Consider the following 22,320-nt stretch of genomic DNA (forward strand, 5'->3'; position numbering starts at 1 on the left):
TGCAATGTCGCAAAATGGTGTGTGAGTGGAGAGGATCAGACTTGGAGGCATCGAGCATTTACCTGTCTGCGATATTAACGGCCCCGGGATTTTTTCCTCTATCAGTCAGAAGTTGATTAACGTCAGTGTTTTTTGGCAAGACTGGCAAACCGGCGGGGCGAGAAAAGGCACATAAGGAGTAGTTGCTCTAGCGCAGAACAGACTGTACGCGCTTTCGGCAAGTTACACCATCACCGTTTATACCTGTATTTCCACATCTTGTGACGACTTAAAAATGTTATAACATGCTGCAATTAGTATACCACAACTTGTAAAACGTGTTTTACAATCAAACTCTTAAAATGTGCAGACTTACCTGTGGTGTTGAACCTGTGAACAGCTTACAATAAAGGCCCTTTTAGCTTGGATTGGTAAGGGTTGTGTTGTACCACTAAGCTGAAACGGCAGGTTTGAAATGCCAGCTGCCCCTATTGACTAAAATGCCAGTGAGGAGCATGTACGACCACAAGGTGAAGAGCCCGCTCTCCCTCAGAGAAACCCAGTGTCATGTCAGAACCCTCTGATGTGTGGTTCTGATGTGTGAGGGGGTCCCGAGCCCACCCACCTAGAGGGTCCCTAGCCCCCCCACCTAGAGGGTCCCTAGCCCCCCCTCCACCTATAGGACCCCTAACTTCCCCACCTGAAGGACCCCTAGCCCCCCACCACCTAGAGGACCCCTAGCCCCCCACCTAGAGGACCCTAACCTCCACATCATCTCCAGTCTGACCCTGAGGAGGGACACCTCAATGCTACTAATTCAGTCACAAATCCCCCATGAATACAACACGCACATTCTCACATACTACCTCTGCAATTAGCTGTCATGAAGCAATCAAGTCAACTTAAGGTTAAACATTGTTTATGAATGGTCTTACCGCGGAGGAGCGTCACGTTGCCAACGGTGCTGGTTTTTCCCAGGTTGTTGATGGCTTCGCATGTGTAGGAACCAGTGTGTGCATCAGTGGTTTTCTTGAAGTGGAGCTCAGAGACTTTCCCTCTGTAGGAGACAGACACATTTAGGATGAAACATGTTTCAATGAGCATGACCAGAGTATTCCATCTACTGCATATACAGTACATAGAGGCCTGAGCACGACACTTAAAACAGATGATTTGAAACCATTTCTGGGTTCAATGTGTTGATACTGGGGAACTATGGAGTTATTCTCCATTTAGTATTAACGCTGGGTTTTGTTAATTCCAAATGAAAAATGACACTATTTAGGATTCAATGGACTTGACCAGGGTCTGTATTCTTAAAAGCATCTCAGAGTAGAAGTGATTATGTGATTATGATTATGAGGACAGATGGGACCTGATCCTAGATCAGCACTCCTACTCTGAGAGGCTTTATAAATATGGGCCCTTTTGTGATGGAATTATATGAGCCTCATCTTCTAAACAAGCATATGACAACAGTGGTAGGCCTGATCACCGACAACGACAAGACAGCCTATAGGGGGGAGGTCAGAGACCTGGCCGTGTGGTGCCAGGACAACACCCTCTCCCTCAATATGATCAAGACAGAGGAGATGCTTGTGGACTACAGGAAAAAGAGGACCGAGCACACACCACATTCTCATCAACGGGGCTGCAGTGGAGTGAGAACTTCAAGTTCTTTGGTGTCCACATCACCAACAAACTAACATGGTCCAAGCACACCAAGACAGTCGTGAAGATGGCATGATAAAACATATTCCTCCTCAGGAGGCTGAAAAGATTTGGCATGGGTCCTTAGATCCTCAAAAGGTTCTACAGCTGCACCATCGAGAGTTTCCTGACTGGTTGCTTCACTGCCTGGTATGGCAACTACTCGGCCTCCCGACCACAAGGCACTACAGAGGGTAGTGCGAACGGCCCAGTACATCATTGGGACCAAGCTGCATGGCCTCCGGGACCTCTATACCAGGCGGTGTAAGAGGAAGGCCTTAAAAATTGTCAAAGACTCCAGCCACACTAGTCATAGACTGTTCTCTCTGCTACCGCACGGCAAGCGGCATCGGAGCGCCAAGTCTATGTCCAAGAGGCTTCTAAATAGCTTCTAACCCAAGCCATAAAACTCCTGAACACCTAATCTAATGGTTACCCAGACTATTTGCATTGTCCCCCCCCCCTTCATTTACACCGCTGCTACCCTATGTTATCATCTATACATCGATCACTTTAATAACTCTACCTAAATATTACCTCAACTAACCGGTGCCCCAGCACATTGACTCTGTATTGGTACCCCCCCTGTATGTAGTCTCGCTATTGTTATTTTACTGCTGCTCTTTAATTACTTGTTACTTTTATTTATTATTCTTATTTGTATTTTTTTAAACTGCATTGTCGGTTAGGGGCTCATAAGTAAGAATTTCACTGTAAGGTGTATTGTATTCGGCGCATGTGACTAATACAATTTGATATGGCAGAGAGGTGATGGGGCAGGTGTCGAGCCCCCGTCAGATACCACCAGAGGCGTGCTGGAGACTAGAGGTGGCTGTGGGTGTCAATAACGCCACCTCAGCGAGAACCAAAAGCTACCAGGTCATGAATCATTCCTCGCTGCAACTGTCAGCCAGATTCTGCATATGTCACAAATAAACAGCTTCTAATCAGATACATTTACAATTTTGAAGGACAGGGTATAAGTATTATAAACTTATTAAGAACTCAAAACTTATAACGGATTTACGAGGAGGTACTTACTCTTTCTTTCTTTTTAACTTGGTGCCTTTGAGTTTGTTCTTGATGTTGGCTAAATCGACCCCATCCTTGTACCACTTGAATTTGGGGGATGGGTTCCCCGCTCCGAGCTCGCACTTCAAGAATGTCTTCATCCCCTCCACGACCTCCACACTCTTCATCTCCTTCAGCTTGGGCTCAGCTGCAACACAGAACCAGGTCAACAGTCACACAACAGCAGTTAGTACAGCAGGTCGAAACAGGTTCACTTCCTGTCTGAGTGAGGCAGAATGGGTAGCACCGTTCTCCTTCAAACATTTTTTTTTTTTTTTTACATTACAAAAAACAGGTTCACTTCACTAAGGACACCATTGTATCAGTGGAAAAATGTAAGAAAGATTTTCAAAATAGCAAAAATATACACATTGATGGGCAGCCTACTGTTGGATTTCACTTGTTATTGTCATTGGAGGGGTGTAGTAACCTCCCTGGGTAGCTGGGGGGGGGGACCTATAAAAACCCATTTAAGCTCAAGAGCACCCCCAGAGGCAAACATTCTGTACAACCACTTTAATCCTCAAGCAAAAATGTGATTGTTGTACAAATGGTGATTACTGATAATTAGGCCTAGTCAATGTGCAGTACGAGGCATCACTTGTTAGTAGGATATTTAGAAATCAATGTTTGGGCCTGTCAAGGAAGAAAGGCATTAGTCGAATGTCACAATCCCAAGGTATTCAACAACAGGAGCAGAAGACCACCACTCCATCATGAGGAAGGGAACTAATCTGGAATAACCTGCCAACCCACTATTCTGTACGCCACCATTCACCAGCAGTATTCATTCATTAACGAAGCAGCAGAAAAATCCCAACAATGCTTACTCAAAGAAAACTATATGAAATGGGACACCAGAACTTGTATCTGAGTAATGGTTCATCAGTGCAGCTGTCGAAAAAAGTAATTACTAAGGAATTAGGCTAATGCAAGGACAGATGACTCGCCACCCAATGACTGGCAGTTAGTGCCTCGACTGACTCATCTAGGAATTCATCATTCCTTTTCATTATTATTATTTTATGCAGCATTGTTGAGAATGAACTTGCAAATAAGTATATCATTGCACTATGTGCTAGAGCTCTGCTACATGACCCTAGCTTATCATTATACATCGGGTTAGGGTCAGGTAGGGCCTGTTGTTTCAGCAATAACTACAGTTGAAGTCGGAAGTTTATTAACACTTAAGTCATTAAAACTCATTTTTCAACCACTCCAACCACTCCACAAATTTCTTGTTAACATTTACATTTAAGTCATTTACCAGACGCTCTTATCCAGAGCGACTTACAAATTGGTGCGTTCACCTTAAGACATCCAGTGGAACAGCCACTTTACAATAGTGCATCTAAATCTAGTAAGGGGGGGAAGGATTACTTTATCCTATCCTAGGTATTCCTGAAAGAGGTGGGGTTTCAGGTGTCTCCGGAAGGTGGTGATTGACTCCGCTGTCCTGGCGTCGTGAGGGAGTTTGTTCCACCATTGGGGGGCCAGAGCAGCGAACAGTTTTGACTGGGCTGCGCAGGAACTGTACTTCCTCAGTGGTAGGGAGGCGAGCAGGCCAGAGGTGGATGAACGCAGTGCCCTTGTTTGGGTGTAGGGCCTGATCAGAGCCTGGAGGTACTGAGGTGCCGTTCCCCTCACAGCTCCGTAGGCAAGCACCATGGTCTTGTAGCGGATGCGAGCTTCAACTGGAAGCCAGTGGAGAGAGCGGAGGAGCGGGGTGACGTGAGAGAACTTGGGAAGGTTGAACACCAGACGGGCTGCGGCGTTCTGGATGTGTTGTAGGGGTTTAATGGCACAGGCAGGGAGCCCAGCCAACAGCGAGTTGCAGTAATCCAGACGGGAGATGACAAGTGCCTGGATTAGGACCTGCGCCGCTTCCTGTGTGAGGCAGGGTCGTACAAACTATAGTTTGGCAAGTCGGTTAGGACATCTACTTCGTGCATGACACAAGTCATTTTTCCAACAATTGTCTACAGACAGATTATTTCACTGTATCACAATTCCAGTGGGTCAGAAGTTGACATACGCTATGTTGACTGTGCCTTTAAACAGCTTGGAAAATTCCAGAAAATTAGGTCATGGCTTTATAAGCTTCTGATAGGCTAATTGACATCATTTGAGTCAGTTGGAGGTGTACCTGTGGATGTATTTCAAGGCCTACCTTCAAACTCAGTGCCTCTTTGCTTGACATCATGGGAAACCCCCCCCCAAAAAAATCAGCCAAGACCTCAGAAAAAAGACCTCCACAAGTCTGGTTCATCCTTGGGAGCAATTTCCAAATGCCTGAATGTACCACATTTATCTGTACAAACAATAAAATGCAAGTATAAACACCATGGGACCACGCGACCGTCATACCGCTCAGGAAGGAGGTGCGTTCTGTCTCCTAGAGATTAACGTACTTTGGTGCGGAAAGTGCAAATCAATCCCAGAACAACAGCAAAGGACATTGTGAAGATGCTGGAGGAAACGGGTACAAAAGTAACTATATCCAGAGTAAAACGAGTCCTATATCGACATAACCTGAAAGGCCGCTCAGCAAGGAAGAAGCCACTGCTCCAAAACCACCATAAAAAAGGCAACTGCACATGGGGACAAAGATCGTACTTTTTAGAGAAATGTCCTCTGGTCTGATGAAATAAAAATAGAACTGTTTGGCCATAATGATCATTGTTATGTTTGGAGGAAAAAGGGGGAGGCTTGCAAGCCGAAGAACACCATCCCAACCGTGAAGCACAGGGGTGGCAGCATCATGTTGTGGGGGTGCTTTGCTGCAGGGGGGACTGGTGCACTTCACAAAATAGATGGCATCATGAAAATTATGTGGATATATTGAAGCAACAGGAAGTTAAAGCTTGGTCGCAAATGGATCTTCCAAATGGACAATGACCCAAGCATACTTCCAAAGTTGTGGAAAATTGGCTTAAGGACAACAAAGTCAAGGTATTGGAGTGGCCATCACAAAGTCCTGACCTCAATCCTATAGAAAATTTGTGGGCAGAACTGAAAAAGCGTGTGCGAGCAAGGAGGCCTACAAACCTGACTCAGTTAAACCAGCCCTGTCAGGAGGAATGGGCCAAAATTCACCCAACTTATTGTGGGAAGCTTGTGGAAGGCTACCCAAAACATTTGACCCAAGTTAATCAATTTAAAGGCAATGCTACCAAATACTAATTGAGTGTATGTAAGCTTCTGACCCACTGGGAATGCGATAAAAGACATTTCACATTCTTAAAATAAAGTGGTGATCCTAACTGACCTAAGACAGGGGATTAATTATTATTTTTTTTTTTTTTAATGAAACTGAGTTTAAATGTATTTGGCTAAGGTGTATGTAAACTTCCGACTTCAACTGTAGATCAGGGTATCACCAAATTGAACACTAACATTTTGGAGCTGAGCCATTTGCTCATGCTCTGCTGCGCAGTACAGTTATATCTGACTAAGATCATAACATGGTGTCAGAAGTGAGTCAAACTCATCAACCTAGCCAGAAGTTAACATCTTACAAAAATATGTCCATTAATGTAAATTCATTATTAGAGAGCTAAAGTCTCAATCCAAATGGTTGACTGAATATTATCTCCATGGTTACAAACTCCAGGAGTTCTTTGAAGGAACAGATAATTGACACAGGTACGTTACGAGAGCTCTCTGGAGACGCTGGACCCAGACACGCTGCAATCTCTCTGGGCTGGGTTAAACCCCATTCATTTCTGGGCAGGTCTGTCATTATTACACAACTGTTGCTCAACCTCAACAGAGCTCACAGCACCTGAACCGGGCAAAGCTTAAAGGGAATCACACAAGGGTTTCCCACCTAAATCAGTGGGGCACAAAAGGGCATGTGTGTGTTCATTCATGCCCTTTTGTTTGCAAAGGGAAACTCCCTTAGTCAGAGCAGCTATACTTTCACTTCCCTAATGATCATTTTCTGAGAGCAGGAGCCCAACCCAAACCGGAACTTTTCCTTTAAAAGAAAATATTTAATCTGATAAGAAATTAGACAGAATTCATTGAGTATTAGAGGAAAAGTCATTCTAGCCTTCGTGCAAAACAAGAAACATGAGCCCTTTTGTGTCAAGGTGTTGACACTAACTTTTTCAACATTCCCAATTGTTGAAAAGCTTTGATAAAAGCTCTGTTCTCACAGATAATCGAAAAATGTTTCTTTTTTTAAATGACAGTGGACTTTAATATTCTCATGATGTTACGCCTGTGAAAATAGGCAGACATCTAAGGAGACACTGACGAGGAAGAGGCTGACAAAAATACCTGGAATACAGCACATTACTGAAAGAAAATATGAGCTCAGACAAAACAATACCGTACACGTAGTTGCATGTTTGAGTGCTTCTCGTTTCAGCCTAATCCTCTTAGTGGTGCTTCCTGTGACCAATAGAGGCAGTGCTCTGAGTCATGACTGGACTAGGGAGAAGGGCCCGTAGGCTAACACTTTAGGCTACATTTCTATAACTGTTAGCACACTGTGACATTCATTTCAGGAGAGTCGATTAATAAGCAACAGTCATAAAACTAATAAAATGAACCATAAGAGCTCCCGAGTAGCGCAGCGGTCTATGGCACTGCATCTCAGTGCAAGAGGCGTATCACAACCGGCCGTGATCAGGTGGTGCACAATTGGCCCAGCGTCGTCCAGGTTAGAAGAGCGTTTGGCCGGGGTAGGCCGTCATTGTAAAAAATAATTTGTTCTTAACTGACTTGCCTAGTTAAATTATACCTTTCATTTATACCTGGTGCAAACATGCACCCTTTGTCCTGATCTTGTCCACACTGTGCAAACATGCACCCTTTGTCCTGATCTTGTCCACACTGTGCAAACATGCACCCTTTGTCCTGATCTTGTCCACACTGTGCGAACATGCACCCTTTGTCCTGATCTTGTCCACACTGTGCAAACATGCACCCTTTGTCCTGATCTTGTCCACACTGTGCAAACATGCACCCTTTGTCCTGATCTTGTCCACACTGTGCGAACATGTTTAGACAGGTGTAGACAATTTAAAAGAAAGTGACACATTGTGATCTGATTGTGAGGTAGTTAGAACTAAACAGAACAAGACAATCATTTGTGTAAGGTGTGATCCCTTGTAAACAGTTTCTATCCAACCAGTGAGGCCAGCAGGCTGGTCTTCTTTCATCGGTATATACTCTATGTAATTTATTCACTTTGTATTGTCAATTTGATGTCTACTGTATTTAATGACATTGCAACTACATTTCCCCATGGGGACAATAAAGTCAGTAAAGTAAAGCCAGGAACACATTTTTTCTGGATATAAATCAGACCTGCACAGTCAAATAATTTAAATGATCATTATACCAGCTTCAAATCATTGACTATTAGCATCATTGACTTATGGCATCATTAATTGTTACCCCAAAAATAAATAAATAATATTTTGAAAGAATCTGTCAAATAATTTGCATATAGCGAGGCATCGAGAGCATCCTGAATGGTTGCATCACTGACTGGTACGGCAACTGCTCGGCCTCCGACTGCAAGGCACTACAGAGGGTAGTGCGTACGGCCCAGTACATCACTGGGGCTAAGCTGCCTGCCATCTAGGACCTCTACACCAGGCGGTGTCAGAGGAAGGCCCTAAAAATTGTCAAAGACCCCAGCCACCCCAGTCATAGACTGTTCTCTTTACTCTTTACTCTTTGCATGGCAAGCTGTACCGGAGTGCCAAGTCTAGGACAAAAAGGCTTCTCAACAGTTTTTACCCCCAAGCCATAAGACTCCTGAACAGGTAACCAAATGTTTACGCAGACTATTTGCATTGTGTGCCCCCCCCAACCCATCTGCTGCTGCTACTCTCTGTTTATCATATATGATAGTCACTCTAACCATACATTATTGTACATACTACCTCAATTGGCCTGACCAACCAGTGCTCCCGCACATTGGCTAACCGGGCTATCTGCATTGTGTCCCGCAACCCACCACCTGCCAACCCCTCTTTACGCTACTGCTACTCTTTGTTCATCATATATGCATAGTCACTTTAACCATATCTACATGTACATACTACCTCAATCAGCCTGACTAACCGGTGTCTGTATGTAGCCTCGCTACTTTTATAGTCTCGCTACTGTATTTAGCCTCGCTACTGTTATTTTTCACTGTTGTTTTATTTCTTTACTTACCTATTGTTCACCTAATACCATTTTGCACTATTGGTTAGAGCCTGTAAGTAAGCATTTCACTGTAAGGTTGTTGTATTCGCCACTGTAACCTGTTGTATTCGGGGCACGTGACAAATAAACTTTGATTTGACCAGCTAAACTGGTCACAATGCAGACAGTGGACAAATAAGAGATTTTATATGTTGTATACTAAAAGGCATGAGAGGCCTGATTTAAACAGAACATTTGTAAGTAAACTGTCCAAATGTAAAAAAATTAAAAAGAAATACACAAGTGGGAGTTTTTTTGTGTCTGTAAAATGTATTGTGCGAGAAATGTTATGTGGTCCTCCCACTACGACTCGTTGTCTGGAAAGCGAGCGGTTTATTGGGCTACAGGTTAAATAAATTGTGAACTTCACACGGTGGTGAATGGGAAAGGGGATACCTAGTCAGTTGCACAAATGAAAAGTGTCTTCCTCATTTAACCCAACCCCTCTGAACCAGAGAGGTGCGAGGGGCTGCCTTAAATCGACGTCCACATCATTGGCGCCCGGGGAGCAGTTGTTGGGGTTAACTGCCTTGCTCAAGGGCAGAATGACAGATTTTCCTACCTTGGCGGCTCACGGATTCAAAACAGCGACCTTTTGGTTGCTGGCCAAACGCTCTTAACCACCAGGCAACCTGCATCTCCAAGGTGATCAGCATGATGCCCCTTTCTAATAAATATCGACTTCTTAATCTGGTGACATGATCATGATACTTGGCTGCCATTTTGTCCATAATAATGTCATCATGTAGGCTATACCCACACTATCTGCCAGCTGTTGGCTAGAGCCCGACATGTGCCCAAGACCAGAGTGGGAACAGTGGCAACATAACGCACTATTCTGTTGTGAGAAAACAATCAATAGAGTTGAAAATGCGATGGAAACCCATTTATTTATATATATATAAACATTTTATATTTAGTTAGATTGGAATTTAATGCAAAATGTATTTTTATGTGCGCTACGTCATCATGCACAGTTATCAATTTAATGGAAACATTTCTGGTGGGGAATATTGTTGTTATGCAGATTTTTGAATATTCGCATGAAAGTCTGTTGCCAATTACATGGAAACCTAGCTAGAATGAAAGATTTTTTTGTGAGAGGAAGATCTGTCCTGTAAAATACATGTCACGAGAACATCTACGTTCATATTTTTGTCAATGACACATTACAGCACCAAAATATCAGACACCAGCACCAAAATATCAGAAACCAGCACCAAAATATCAGACACCAGCACCAAAATATCAGACACCAGCACCAAAATATCAGAAACCAGCACCAAGCCAAACAACATGGACAGAGTTCATTAAACAGCCATTTTCCATTCATATTTTGTCTGAAAATGAACCTTGTGGCTATAAAAGTGCATAGAGGGAGCACAACTGCAAGGGGGATAACTTAATTTATGCCCATCTCTTTGTTTGCTCAGGGTTGGGACACCGCTAACTCCGGGCCAGCCTTTTCAGCTGTTTCCCCATGTCATGGAGGAGCTCCCTTTGGGGGAACTCCTCCGCGTTTTTCAAACCGCAAATTTACACGGATCAGTCAACATTCCAAGCCATGGTACCCCAGTAAGGGAGGAATTCCATGATCTAATACCATGTCCCAGACAAGAGTTGAGCGGTCCAGACATCGCCAGGCTTCTTGTCCAGCAGACCCAAGACTATTGCGACTGGCCCGGTTACGTCAGAGTTTTCCCCCTCGTTTGGTTTAGTTCTCTATCATTTCATTAAAAGATATGGCAGATGTTATGGTCTTCAAAGTAATTCTGGAAGAGAGGAGAGAGACCATACAGTAAGATGGTCCCAAACCCCACTGTCATTGTCAATCATTTCAAAGTATTTTTCTGTGCAAAGATATATATATATATATATATAATTTTTTTTTTAAATCAGACAATGCTGCATATTTACACCATTTTCAAACAGAAAAGTTTTGCTAGGGATGCGTTTGATATACCGCTGTCAGTCATTATGATGCATCACTGTTCAGTACAGGAATGAGGTGGCCATTGGACTGCTGAAGGCATCCCTGTATTTTATTGCAGTGCTGAACACATTAGACAGAATTCTCTCTATGCTGTATTTGGGCAGGGAAAAAAAGGAAAAAAAAGGTGTATTGAATTGAAACAATGCATTGTCAAAGGCCTCAAGCAAACAATGCTTTGCACTATGCCTCTCTATACCTGTACGTTCAGACTACTTTGCATGTTGATCACAGGACAATACGTTACTATACAGTTAGAACATGATTGATACACAACATTTCTCATGAAGCTGGTTGAGAGAATGCCAAAACTGTGCAATGCTGTCATCAAGGCAAAGGGTGACTACTTTGAAGAATCTCAAATATAAAATATATTTTGATTTGTTTAACACTTTTTTGGTTAATACGTGATTCCATGTGTGTTACTTCATAGTTTTGATGTCTTCACTATTATTGTACAATGTAGAAAATAGTACAAATAAAGAAAAACCCCTTGAATGAGTAGGAGTGTCCAAACGTTTGACTGGTGCTGTATATCACAGTGGAATCTGCTTTGACAATGTGCAATATTCACTCTCATATGGCAAAAAAAAAAAACACAGTTAGGTCATCTATCAATATGGACACAGATTTTAGTCTGGCGTTTCAAATCCAATGCACTCCATTCAGCATCATGTCGACAAAAGATCTATGAATCTGTACAAATAAAACTATCAATAGAAGCGGATAAAAGCAGCATTGGGCTGTCTATAACTGAGCTTTGCAAAACCTGACCCAACACCTGTCAAATAGGACGTTCCCCCAAGACCCCCAAATTACTCCACATTTGCCAACAAATGGACACTGCCTCAAGCAGGAAACAAAACAATATGGATCAAAGCTGCGTAAGATTATGTGTCAAAGCCAAGATATTTCCACTCCTTTTGTTAGCCATGAAAGTTCACCGTATTAAACAATGATCTGACCTAGATATTGCAATTCTGAGAAATTGAACTCCCACGGCTGACAGTTAAAGAAAGCCATGGATAGATACCACTTCTTTGCATCAATGATATGCATTTTGACTTGGAACTACAGTTTATCAGGTATATGAGGAATTTAAAATAGGTTGCACCGGTCAAATCACAGGTCTGTGATATAAAGGAGTCTTGATGGGCGCCTACTTAACTATTAAAGTTTTCAATACCCACATTGCAATGCCCCCAAAAAATATTTAACTTGATTAAAATCAATGCAATTAAATAATTAACAGAAGTTTTGCTAAAGTTTCACTAAATTGTGTGTCACGTGAGCCAAGAAGACAAAACTGGTTATGAAAGGAACAACAATTGTATCCAACTAAACTTACTCTAGTTTAGTCAAGGCAAATCATTTATATATTCGAATAATGTACAAATGTGTTTCCATTGGACGTAATAGAATTGCTCAAATGTGAGTCATGAACTGAAAGTTCGTAGGCTCGTGGCCTTGAGTTACCGTCAGTCACTCAAACACCTGCAACACTCACCTCGACTACCGACTTCAGAAACACCGGCTTGGAATAGATAACGTTACATAATTAGCCATAACTTCACGTTGGCCTACATTTGCTAATAAATTATTTCGTATTAAGAAATCAAAAGTAATGACAACTTACCTGGTGGAGAGTTGTCCGTTGGTTTCTCCTTTTTATCTTTCTTATTACCTGTACCCTTTTTATTTCCCCCTCTCTCCCTTTCTTTCCCTTGTTTCTGGTCAGACATGTCTTATTCTGTGTAGTAAATCAATTCCTTGAATAAAACTAACGCCGAAGTATTTTCCAAAGTGTCGTCTGCCTGCAGCTCTCCTGTGAGTGTTACTCCAGTCAACTCTGGAATGGTTCGTATGTAAGTTTACATCTACATCTTGGTAACTTGGATGGGAGGAGCGTACACAGCCTACACGCGAAGTAACCGCCTTACGATTTACAATGTGCGAGTAAAAAATCATTTCGGGAAGGAATTAATCTATTTTCCACTCCTACAATTGGTTACATAGTCTGAAGTACACCTGCCATGTGCCAGATGTAAAGCATAACTTGTCATGTTGTTTCCTTTTCAAACATTTGCTTTCTAAGTAGGTCTACCTCTGACAATTAAAAACATGTTGGCCATCTGTATATGTTAGCAGAAGGCTATAATATTCTAAATGGATGATTGTGCAATATTGTTCAATTTTCTGACCAATAGCCTAACCTAAGAGCAAACTACAATTTTCCATTTCATTGGATATATGACAACCACTGACACTAGCATTATGGCTTATCACACCTCACACAGTGTACATTATACAGACCACACTAGACACTAAACCTTCTGATCACATGGTTCGCTGAACCACCTGCCCTACATTTCACCTCCCTTTGACCCACTACAACCCTAGCAGCTGATAGACGTGAAGTAACCACTTCAAGTTAACAGACCAGACATTGAACTCTGATTGTCTACTCTACACAACTCAAAACCACTTTAGCCCACTGAGCTGAAGCTAACAAATCATTAGGTCCCAGATAAAGTTAGGCTAGTCATTATACCAGCGTACTGTAGTTCTATATATTGTTAAAAGTGTTTATCCCAACATCAGTAAGTAGAAAGGCCAAACAGTTAGACAATATCATGCCGGTTGCCATAACTTCAGTTTCCTGATCTTTTACCACAGGTTAAGGAATATATATAGTTGGATATCATTATGTGGGTTTTGGGTGGTCTACAGTGCTACCACTTTGGTCACATATGCCCCTAAATATTTTGCTGTGCTACCTGGAATTTTAATTTGGAAGCATCAGTGCCCCTAGAAGGAAAGGAAAGGGAGAGATTCTTCAGGAGATGAATTTCAAAATTTACTAGGATTCATATTGGTCCAATGTAGCTACATCTACATTTAAAAAATCTGTTTTCTTGTGCTTTTTAACCCTATATTTTGTCATTGCTGGCAATTCTCATCATTAAACCCCCAAATGTTAGGCATTATGTTCTCCTACTTTTTTCAACTTAGGAGCACATGTGCTCCATGTAAAAACCATTATGTATTTTCCCACATTTGCGTCACATTTCCTATCGGGTCATAGGATGACGGTGGCTTTGACATCACATACTACCAATTCAGAAATGTTCCATCAGTTTTAGTCAGTAGCGTCCTCCTGCTTGGGTTTGCAGGAGCGTACTCAACCACATGTCTGTACAGAGAAAAACCCTACAGATCACACTTACATTATGATTGTGGTACTATCCTTAATACACTGCCATAGCTTGTATCAGTCCATATTCAATATGAATTGCTATCTTGAGATGGAACAGGATGAATATTGGCCAAATACAGTGCCTTCAGAAAGTATTCATACCCCTTGACTTATTCCACATTTTGTTATCTTACAGTCTGAATTCAAAATGTTTTTATGTCTCACCCATCTACACACAATACCCTATAATGACAAAGTGAAAACATGTTTTTAGAAATGTTTGCACATTTTATTGAAAATGAAATACAGAAATATCTTATTTATACAAGTATTAACACCCCTGGGTCAATACATGTTAGAATCACCTTTGGTAGCGATTACAGCTGTGAGTCTTTCTGGGTAAGTCTCTAAGAGCGATTACAGCTGTGAGTCTTTCTGGGTAAGTCTCTAAGAGCGATGACAGCTGTGAGTCTTTCTGGTTAAGTCTCTAAGAGCGATTACAGCTGTGAGTCTTTCTGGGTAAGTCTCTAAGAGCGATTACAGCTGTGAGTCTTTCTGGGTAAGTCTCTAAGAGCGATGACAGCTGTGAGTCTTTCTGGGTAAGTCTCTAAGAGCGATGACAGCTGTGAGTCTTTCTGGGTAAGTCTCTAAGAGCGATGACAGCTGTGAGTCTTTCTGGGTAAGTCTCTAAGAGCGATGACAGCTGTGAGTCTTTCTGGTTAAGTCTCTAAGAGCGATTACAGCTGTGAGTCTTTCTGGGTAAGTCTCTAAGAGCGATTACAGCTGTGAGTCTTTCTGGGTAAGTCTCTAAGAGCGATTACAGCTGTGAGTCTTTCTGGGTAAGTCTCTAAGAGCGATGACAGCTGTGAGTCTTTCTGGGTAAGTCTCTAAGAGCGATGACAGCTGTGAGTCTTTCTGGGTAAGTCTCTAAGAGCGATGACAGCTGTGAGTCTTTCTGGGTAAGTCTCTAAGAGCGATGACAGCTGTGAGTCTTTCTGGGTAAGTCTCTAAGAGCGATGACAGCTGTGAGTCTTTCTGGGTAAGTCTCTAAGAGCGATGACAGCTGTGAGTCTTTCTGGGTAAGTCTCTAAGAGCGATGACAGCTGTGAGTCTTTCTGGGTAAGTCTCTAAGAGCGATGACAGCTGTGAGTCTTTCTGGGTAAGTCTCTAAGAGCGATGACAGCTGTGAGTCTTTCTGGGTAAGTCTCTAAGAGCGATGACAGCTGTGAGTCTTTCTGGGTAAGTCTCTAAGAGCGATGACAGCTGTGAGTCTTTCTGGGTAAGTCTCTAAGAGCGATGACAGCTGTGAGTCTTTCTGGGTAAGTCTCTAAGAGCGATGACAGCTGTGAGTCTTTCTGGGTAAGTCTCTAAGAGCGATGACAGCTGTGAGTCTTTCTGGGTAAGTCTCTAAGAGCGATGACAGCTGTGAGTCTTTCTGGGTAAGTCTCTAAGAGCGATTACAGCTGTGAGTCTTTCTGGGTAAGTCTCTAAGAGCGATGACAGCTGTGAGTATTTCTGGGTAAGTCTCTAAGAGCGATGACAGCTGTGAGTCTTTCTGGGTAAGTCTCTAAGAGCGATGACAGCTGTGAGTCTTTCTGGGTAAGTCTCTAAGAGCGATGACAGCTGTGAGTCTTTCTGGGTAAGTCTCTAAGAGCGATGACAGCTGTGAGTCTTTCTGGGTAAGTCTCTAAGAGCGATGACAGCTGTGAGTCTTTCTGGGTAAGTCTCTAAGAGCGATGACAGCTGTGAGTCTTTCTGGGTAAGTCTCTAAGAGCGATGACAGCTGTGAGTCTTTCTGGGTAAGTCTCTAAGAGCGATGACAGCTGTGAGTCTTTCTGGGTAAGTCTCTAAGAGCGATGACAGCTGTGAGTCTTTCTGGGTAAGTCTCTAAGAGCGATGACAGCTGTGAGTCTTTCTGGGTAAGTCTCTAAGAGCGATGACAGCTGTGAGTCTTTCTGGGTAAGTCTCTAAGAGCGATGACAGCTGTGAGTCTTTCTGGGTAAGTCTCTAAGAGCGATGACAGCTGTGAGTCTTTCTGGGTAAGTCTCTAAGAGCGATGACAGCTGTGAGTCTTTCTGGGTAAGTCTCTAAGAGCGATGACAGCTGTGAGTCTTTCTGGGTAAGTCTCTAAGAGCGATGACAGCTGTGAGTCTTTCTGGGTAAGTCTCTAAGAGCGATTACAGCTGTGAGTCTTTCTGGGTAAGTCTCTAAGAGCGATGACAGCTGTGAGTCTTTCTGGGTAAGTCTCTAAGAGCGATGACAGCTGTGAGTCTTTCTGGGTAAGTCTCTAAGAGCGATGACAGCTGTGAGTCTTTCTGGGTAAGTCTCTAAGAGCGATGACAGCTGTGAGTCTTTCTGGGTAAGTCTCTAAGAGCTTTCCACACCTGGATTGTACAATATTTGCACATTATTATTTGTTTAAATTATTCAAGCTCTGTCAAGTTGGTTGCTGATCATTTCTAGACAGCCATTTTCAAGTCTTGCCATAGATTTTCAAGACGATTTAAGTCAAAACTGTAATTAGGCCACTCAGAAACATTCAATGTCGTCTTGGTAACCAACTCCAGTGTATATTTGGCCTTGTGTTTTGGGTTATTGTCCTGCTGAAAGGTGAATTTCTTCTCCCAGTACCTGTTGGAAAGCAGACAGAATCAGGTTTTCCTCTAGAATTTTGCCTGTCCTTAGCTTTATTCCGTTTCTTTTTATCTTAAAAATCGCTTTAGTCCTTGCCGATGACAAGCATACCCGTAACATGATGCAGCCACCACCATGCTTCAAAATATGGAGAGTGGTACTCAGTGATGTGTTGTGTTGGATTTGCCCAAAATATAACGCTTTGCATTCATGACACAAAGTTCATTGTTCATTTTCATTTTACTTTAGTGCCTTATGCATGTTTTGGAATATTTTTCACTCTGTCATTTAGGTTAGTATTCTGGAGTAACTACAATGTTGTTGATCCATCCTCAGTTTTCTCCTATCGCAGCTATTAAACTCTGTAATTGTTTTAGTCACCATTGGCCATTGGCAGTTTCCTTCCTCTCCGGAAACTGAGTTAGGAAGGACACATGTATCTTTATAGTGACTGGGTGTATTGATAAATCATCCAAAGTGTAATTAATAACTTCAACATGCTCAAATGGATATTCAATGTCTGCTTTTTTATTTTTACCCATCTACCAATAGGTGCCCTTCTTTGCGAGGCATTGGAAAACCTCCCTGGTCTTTGTGGTTGAATCTGTGTTTGAAATTCACTGCTCAACCTTACAGATAATTGTATGTGTGGGGTACACATATGAGGTAGTCATTCAGAAATCATGTTAAACACTATTAATGCACACAGAGTCCATGAAACTTATTGTGTGACTTTTTTTTTTATTCCTGAACTTATTTAAGATTGCCATAACAAAGGTGTTGAATACTTATTGACACAAGACATTTCAGCTTTTTATTTTTAATTAATTGGTAACAAATTAATTCCACTTTGACATTATGGGGTATTGTGTGTAGGCTGTAACACAACAAAAAGTGGACAAAGTCAAGGGGTGTGAATACTTCCACTGTAGCAGAGTGTCATTCGAAATGGGATTATTTAAGTACATTCTAAAATGTTAAAATGAACTGTGTTGTGCAAGTTGTTGAGTCATAATCCTACTGTATTTTGGCAGGAAGCATTGCAAAGGCGGCAAGACAAGGCCTGTTGGAACAATAGTATAAAGATTTATAACTCGTACTTCTTTAGAAAATGTCCTTTATACAACAATGACGTTTGGGAGCAGTAATTCCTTACTTCTACTTGACCTGACATAAAGTCTCCAGACTAACCTTCTGTCATAACTGGTCATGAATATCCAAACAAGCTAGCACTGAAATCCAAACAACTGTAACACTGAATTACCACTTCAAGCATCTAGAATCTCAGTTACATCCTATTTGGAGGGAACACAATCACGGGCAACTGGTCATTCTATAGCCTCCCCTTACATGCTTTTGGTGCCGACAAGCAGGAGCATGTTGCTGAAAATGCTGCACAGGTCTTCTTTGATCTCTGCTCAGTTTCGCTCAGTGTGGGTGTTGGATGAATGGGTCTGTTTCAATAATAAATGTAGCACTCCCAGGTATGGCTTGGTCGTGTCAATATGGGATGGGAGATTATGCAGGAGAAGGTGAAGGGGATGATTCCCTTTTGAATCTAAACGTACCTCTTCAGTGAGTCAGAGGCAGTGAGTCAGAGGCAGAAAGGGGAAGAGGTACCTGGGTCGTGTTCAGCAGTGAGAAAACTGAAAGGAGGAAGAGCTACCTGAACATGTTCAATAAGAACACAGATTTTCATTTTTTTGTTGCAAACTGTTTTGCTACAGTGTGCCCTACTGAACATTACCTGGAGTCTAAGGAGTCACTTGGTTTTATGGGACTAGTGGACCACAGTGGAGGCCTTGTGGACAGCGACAAGGCCCCCACTGCATGTGTCAACAATGAGCCGTGAGAGAACGAACTGCAAGCACCTCATAGAGGAAGCGAGAGAGAGAGGGAGTAGAGGTGGTGAAGGGGAGAGGTGTAAGGGAGAGGTGAACAGAGAGGGGGGAAATTCTATGTGACACGACCTGCTGTAATTCAATTGATAACAAAAACACAAATCCAGGAGAGATTGTGTTGAACGTGACGTTTGAGATGGAAAACATTGGGTATGGGTAAATCAACGTATCAGCATTATTAGTAATAGTGTACTGTTGAGATCATCGACTTGGAAGATAAATGAAACCATTAATTTTATCAGCAGTTCTGAAAATGTTTTTAATAAGCCTGTGGTCTTACTCCCTGTCATTGTCAGCATGGTTTTACTATAGCTGTAACACTGACATCTAATGAATTTTACCATGTCCATAAAAATTTACATCTGAAAAAAGCAAGTATTTGTCAGGCCTATTGTGCTGATGTGGTCCTACGTTTGAACAATTAGACAGCTGTTTGTAGCTGACATTCAACTGTATACGTGTATGAAATAACGTAAATGCTAGTTGCTAGTACACTATATATACAAAAGTACGTGGACACCAGTGGAGGCTGCTGCGGGGAGGACGGCTCATAATAAGGGCTGGAACGGCGTGAATGGAATGGTATCAAAAACATGGTTCCATTTACTCCATTCCAGCCATTATTATGAGCTGTCCTCCCCTCAGCAGCCTCCACTGCTGGACACCCCTTCAAATGAGTGGATTCGGCTATTTCAGCCACACCCGTTGCTGGCAGTTGTATAAAATTGAGCACACAGCCATGCAAACTCCATAGACAAACATTGGCAGTAGAATAGCCTTACTGAAGAGCTCAGTGCCACCGTCATAGGATGCCACCTTTCCAACAAGTCAGTTCGGCAAATTTCTGCCCTGCTAAGAGCGGCTGTTATTGTGAGTGCTGAAGCGTGTAGCGCGTAAAAATTGTCTGTCCTCGGTTGCAACACTCTATTGTAAATGCTAGTTGACATTTATGACTTTTAAAGCAGGGGGCGAAAGGTTGCTCAAAATCTGGCAAACTGAGCAGACAAAATACAGTGTGGTGTAGTTAACATCATTTAATAATTGCCTTTGAATAAACAGTCGCTTATGAACTCATAGTAAGCTTATTATCTATGCATGTCAAAGGTTAAATCAAATCAAATCAAAGTTTATTTGTCACGTGCGCCAAATACAACAGGTGTAGACCTTACAGTGAAATGCTTACTTACAGGCTCTAACCAATAGTGCAAAAAATGGTATTAGGTGAACAATAAGTAAGTAAAGAAATAAAAACAACAGTAAAAAGACAGTGAGAAATAACAGTAGCGAGGCTAAATACAGTAGCGAGGCTAAATACAGTAGCGAGGCTAAATACAGTAGCGAGGCCAAATACAGTAGCGAGGCTAAATACAGTAGCAAGGCTAAATACAGTAGCGAGGCTAAATACAGTAGCGAGGCTAAATACAGTAGTGAGGCTATATACAGTAGCGAGGCTAAATACAGTAGCGAGGCTAAATACAGTAGCGAGGCTAAATACAGTAGCGAGGCTAAATACAGTAGCGAGGCTAAATACAGTAGCGAGGCTAAATACAGTAGCGAGGCTAAATACAGTAGCGAGGCTATATACAGTAGCGAGGCTAAATACAGTAGCGAGGCTAAATACAGTAGCGAGGCTAAATACAGTAGCGAGGCTAAATACAGTAGCGAGGCTATATACAGTAGCGAGGCTAAATACAGTAGCGAGGCTAAATACAGTAGCGAGGCCAAATACAGTAGCGAGGCTAAATACAGTAGCGAGGTTAAATACAGTAGCGAGGCTATAAAAGTAGCGAGACTACATACAGACACCAGTTAGTCAGGCTGATTGAGGTAGTATGTACATGTAGATATGGTTAAAGTGACTATGCATATATGATGAACAGAGAGTAGCAGTAGCGTAAAGAGGGGTTGGCGGGTGGCGGGTGGTGGGACACAATGCAGATAGCCCGGTTAGCCAATGTGCGGGAGCACTGGTTGGTCGGGCCAATTGACGTAGTATGTACAATAATGTATGGTTAGAGTGACTGTGCATATATGATAAACAGAGAGCAGCAGCGTAAAAGAGGGGTTGGTTGGGGGGGAGGCACACAATGCAAGTAGTCCGGGTAGCCATTTGATTACCTGTTCAGGAGTCTTATGGCTTTGGGGGTAAAAACTGTTGTTCAATCATCATTCTTTTTATGTGGCATCAAATTCTGGAGGGAGTCCAGGCCTTGAGTCGTGAAGGACTGAGTGAGCTGTTCTTTTCTGTCATCTCCAAAACACGTTGATTGAATGAGCTGCGTACATGGTGGATCTTCCTCACCTACGACGGCTGTTTTGTCCAAACAGTTTATAGTGCTGAGGTCAAGGCACTTAAGTGGACCCCAAATTTCCAAAGTGCCTTTTCTCAGAAATGTTGCCTTTCCGTGTGTGTCGTCAGAGTAAACATGACGCCTACATGCAGAAAGCCAATCAAAACAAACGCTACAAATAAGTGTGCCTCAGATTTGATTGATGATTCATTCATTGAGCACAGCATGTGAGGGGTTGTGTCTTACTTCAGGACAGTGAATTAATGCCAACATGTTCCTGGACAGGAATGGCGATTCTGAAGCGATTCTTGAAAAGTCTTCTAAGTTCAACCTACAGTACAGTACGCTGTATAATGAAAAGCTCTGTTGCCATAACCACAGTAAATCTCTTGATTAGCTATTCTTACCTGAAAGGGTTAATCATACTGCATTTTTGTCTGCTCCTTTTTTCTTAGTTGCTAGGAGTGGCTTCTCTCTACTCACTTCTTGTAGCTTGTTTGAACATGAGCAGACAGGTTTCCATCAAAGTATTTCTCTTGATTTCTATCCTGGTTTCTTATGGATGCAGCCGGTGTCACTCCTCTGGGAAGTCATACAGTCTTATACCACCACACCACATATCTCCACGTGTTCAGTTCACGTGTCTCATTTGAATGTCCACACACTGCACACGCATCTTTGGTGTGTGGACATTCAGAGTTCAGAAGAGGTTAATAATGACATAAATAAATAGCCTGACTGGGGTTGCTTGGGCTTTGTTGATATGAGACTGTATACGGTCTATGCTCTTTATAGTGACGATAATGAGGGATGATCATTGTAATGGATTGCATTATCACGGTTGAATCAGAAACCGATGTGGAGTGGACATACATTAGATAAACACATTTGGAAGATGCACTTTAGGTTGCAACTTGTTTTGGTTGCGACCATAGAAAGACCAACACGTTTTCAGTGTAACTTGGACTTGGATTCGGTAATTCGTCAGTGCTCTTTCGAACAACACGTGGGAGTTGAAAATCAATAGACTGACTTCACAGGTGTTGTAGTCTAAGTTTTTTACCTCCATAAAAGGCTCTGCCGGCCAAAAAGAACAGCACAAAGACTACTATTAAAGTATCTCATTGTAAATATTATGAGTGTGTGACGAGGCTAACATTAAACACGCCACTAATGCTTCAGTGTGTTATAACGTTTAGTTCAATGAAAAAGAGCGCACAGCTGAATCATCAAAGACTCCTACTCTTTTTTTGCCGGGATGATCCAGATGTCTCGCGATGATGTGTGTACTTCTTGTCATGAAGTGTTTTCTCGATGCCTGTTCCAGCGGGAAGTTTG

General features: G+C 42.3%; 1 protein-coding gene across 1 annotated transcript in view; it reads right to left on the reverse strand.

The window, feature by feature from the left end:
* Positions 1–22,320, reverse strand: part of nrg1 (neuregulin 1) — a 175,191-nt gene that overhangs the window by 63,983 nt on the left and 88,888 nt on the right. Inside the window, 2 exon segments of the mRNA XM_065017231.1 lie at positions 915–1,036; positions 2,731–2,908. Of these exon segments, the coding sequence (XP_064873303.1) occupies positions 915–1,036; positions 2,731–2,908 (300 nt within the window).

The sequence above is a fragment of the Oncorhynchus nerka genome, linkage group LG4, assembly GCF_034236695.1.
Source record: "Oncorhynchus nerka isolate Pitt River linkage group LG4, Oner_Uvic_2.0, whole genome shotgun sequence".
Taxonomy (NCBI): domain Eukaryota; kingdom Metazoa; phylum Chordata; class Actinopteri; order Salmoniformes; family Salmonidae; genus Oncorhynchus; species Oncorhynchus nerka.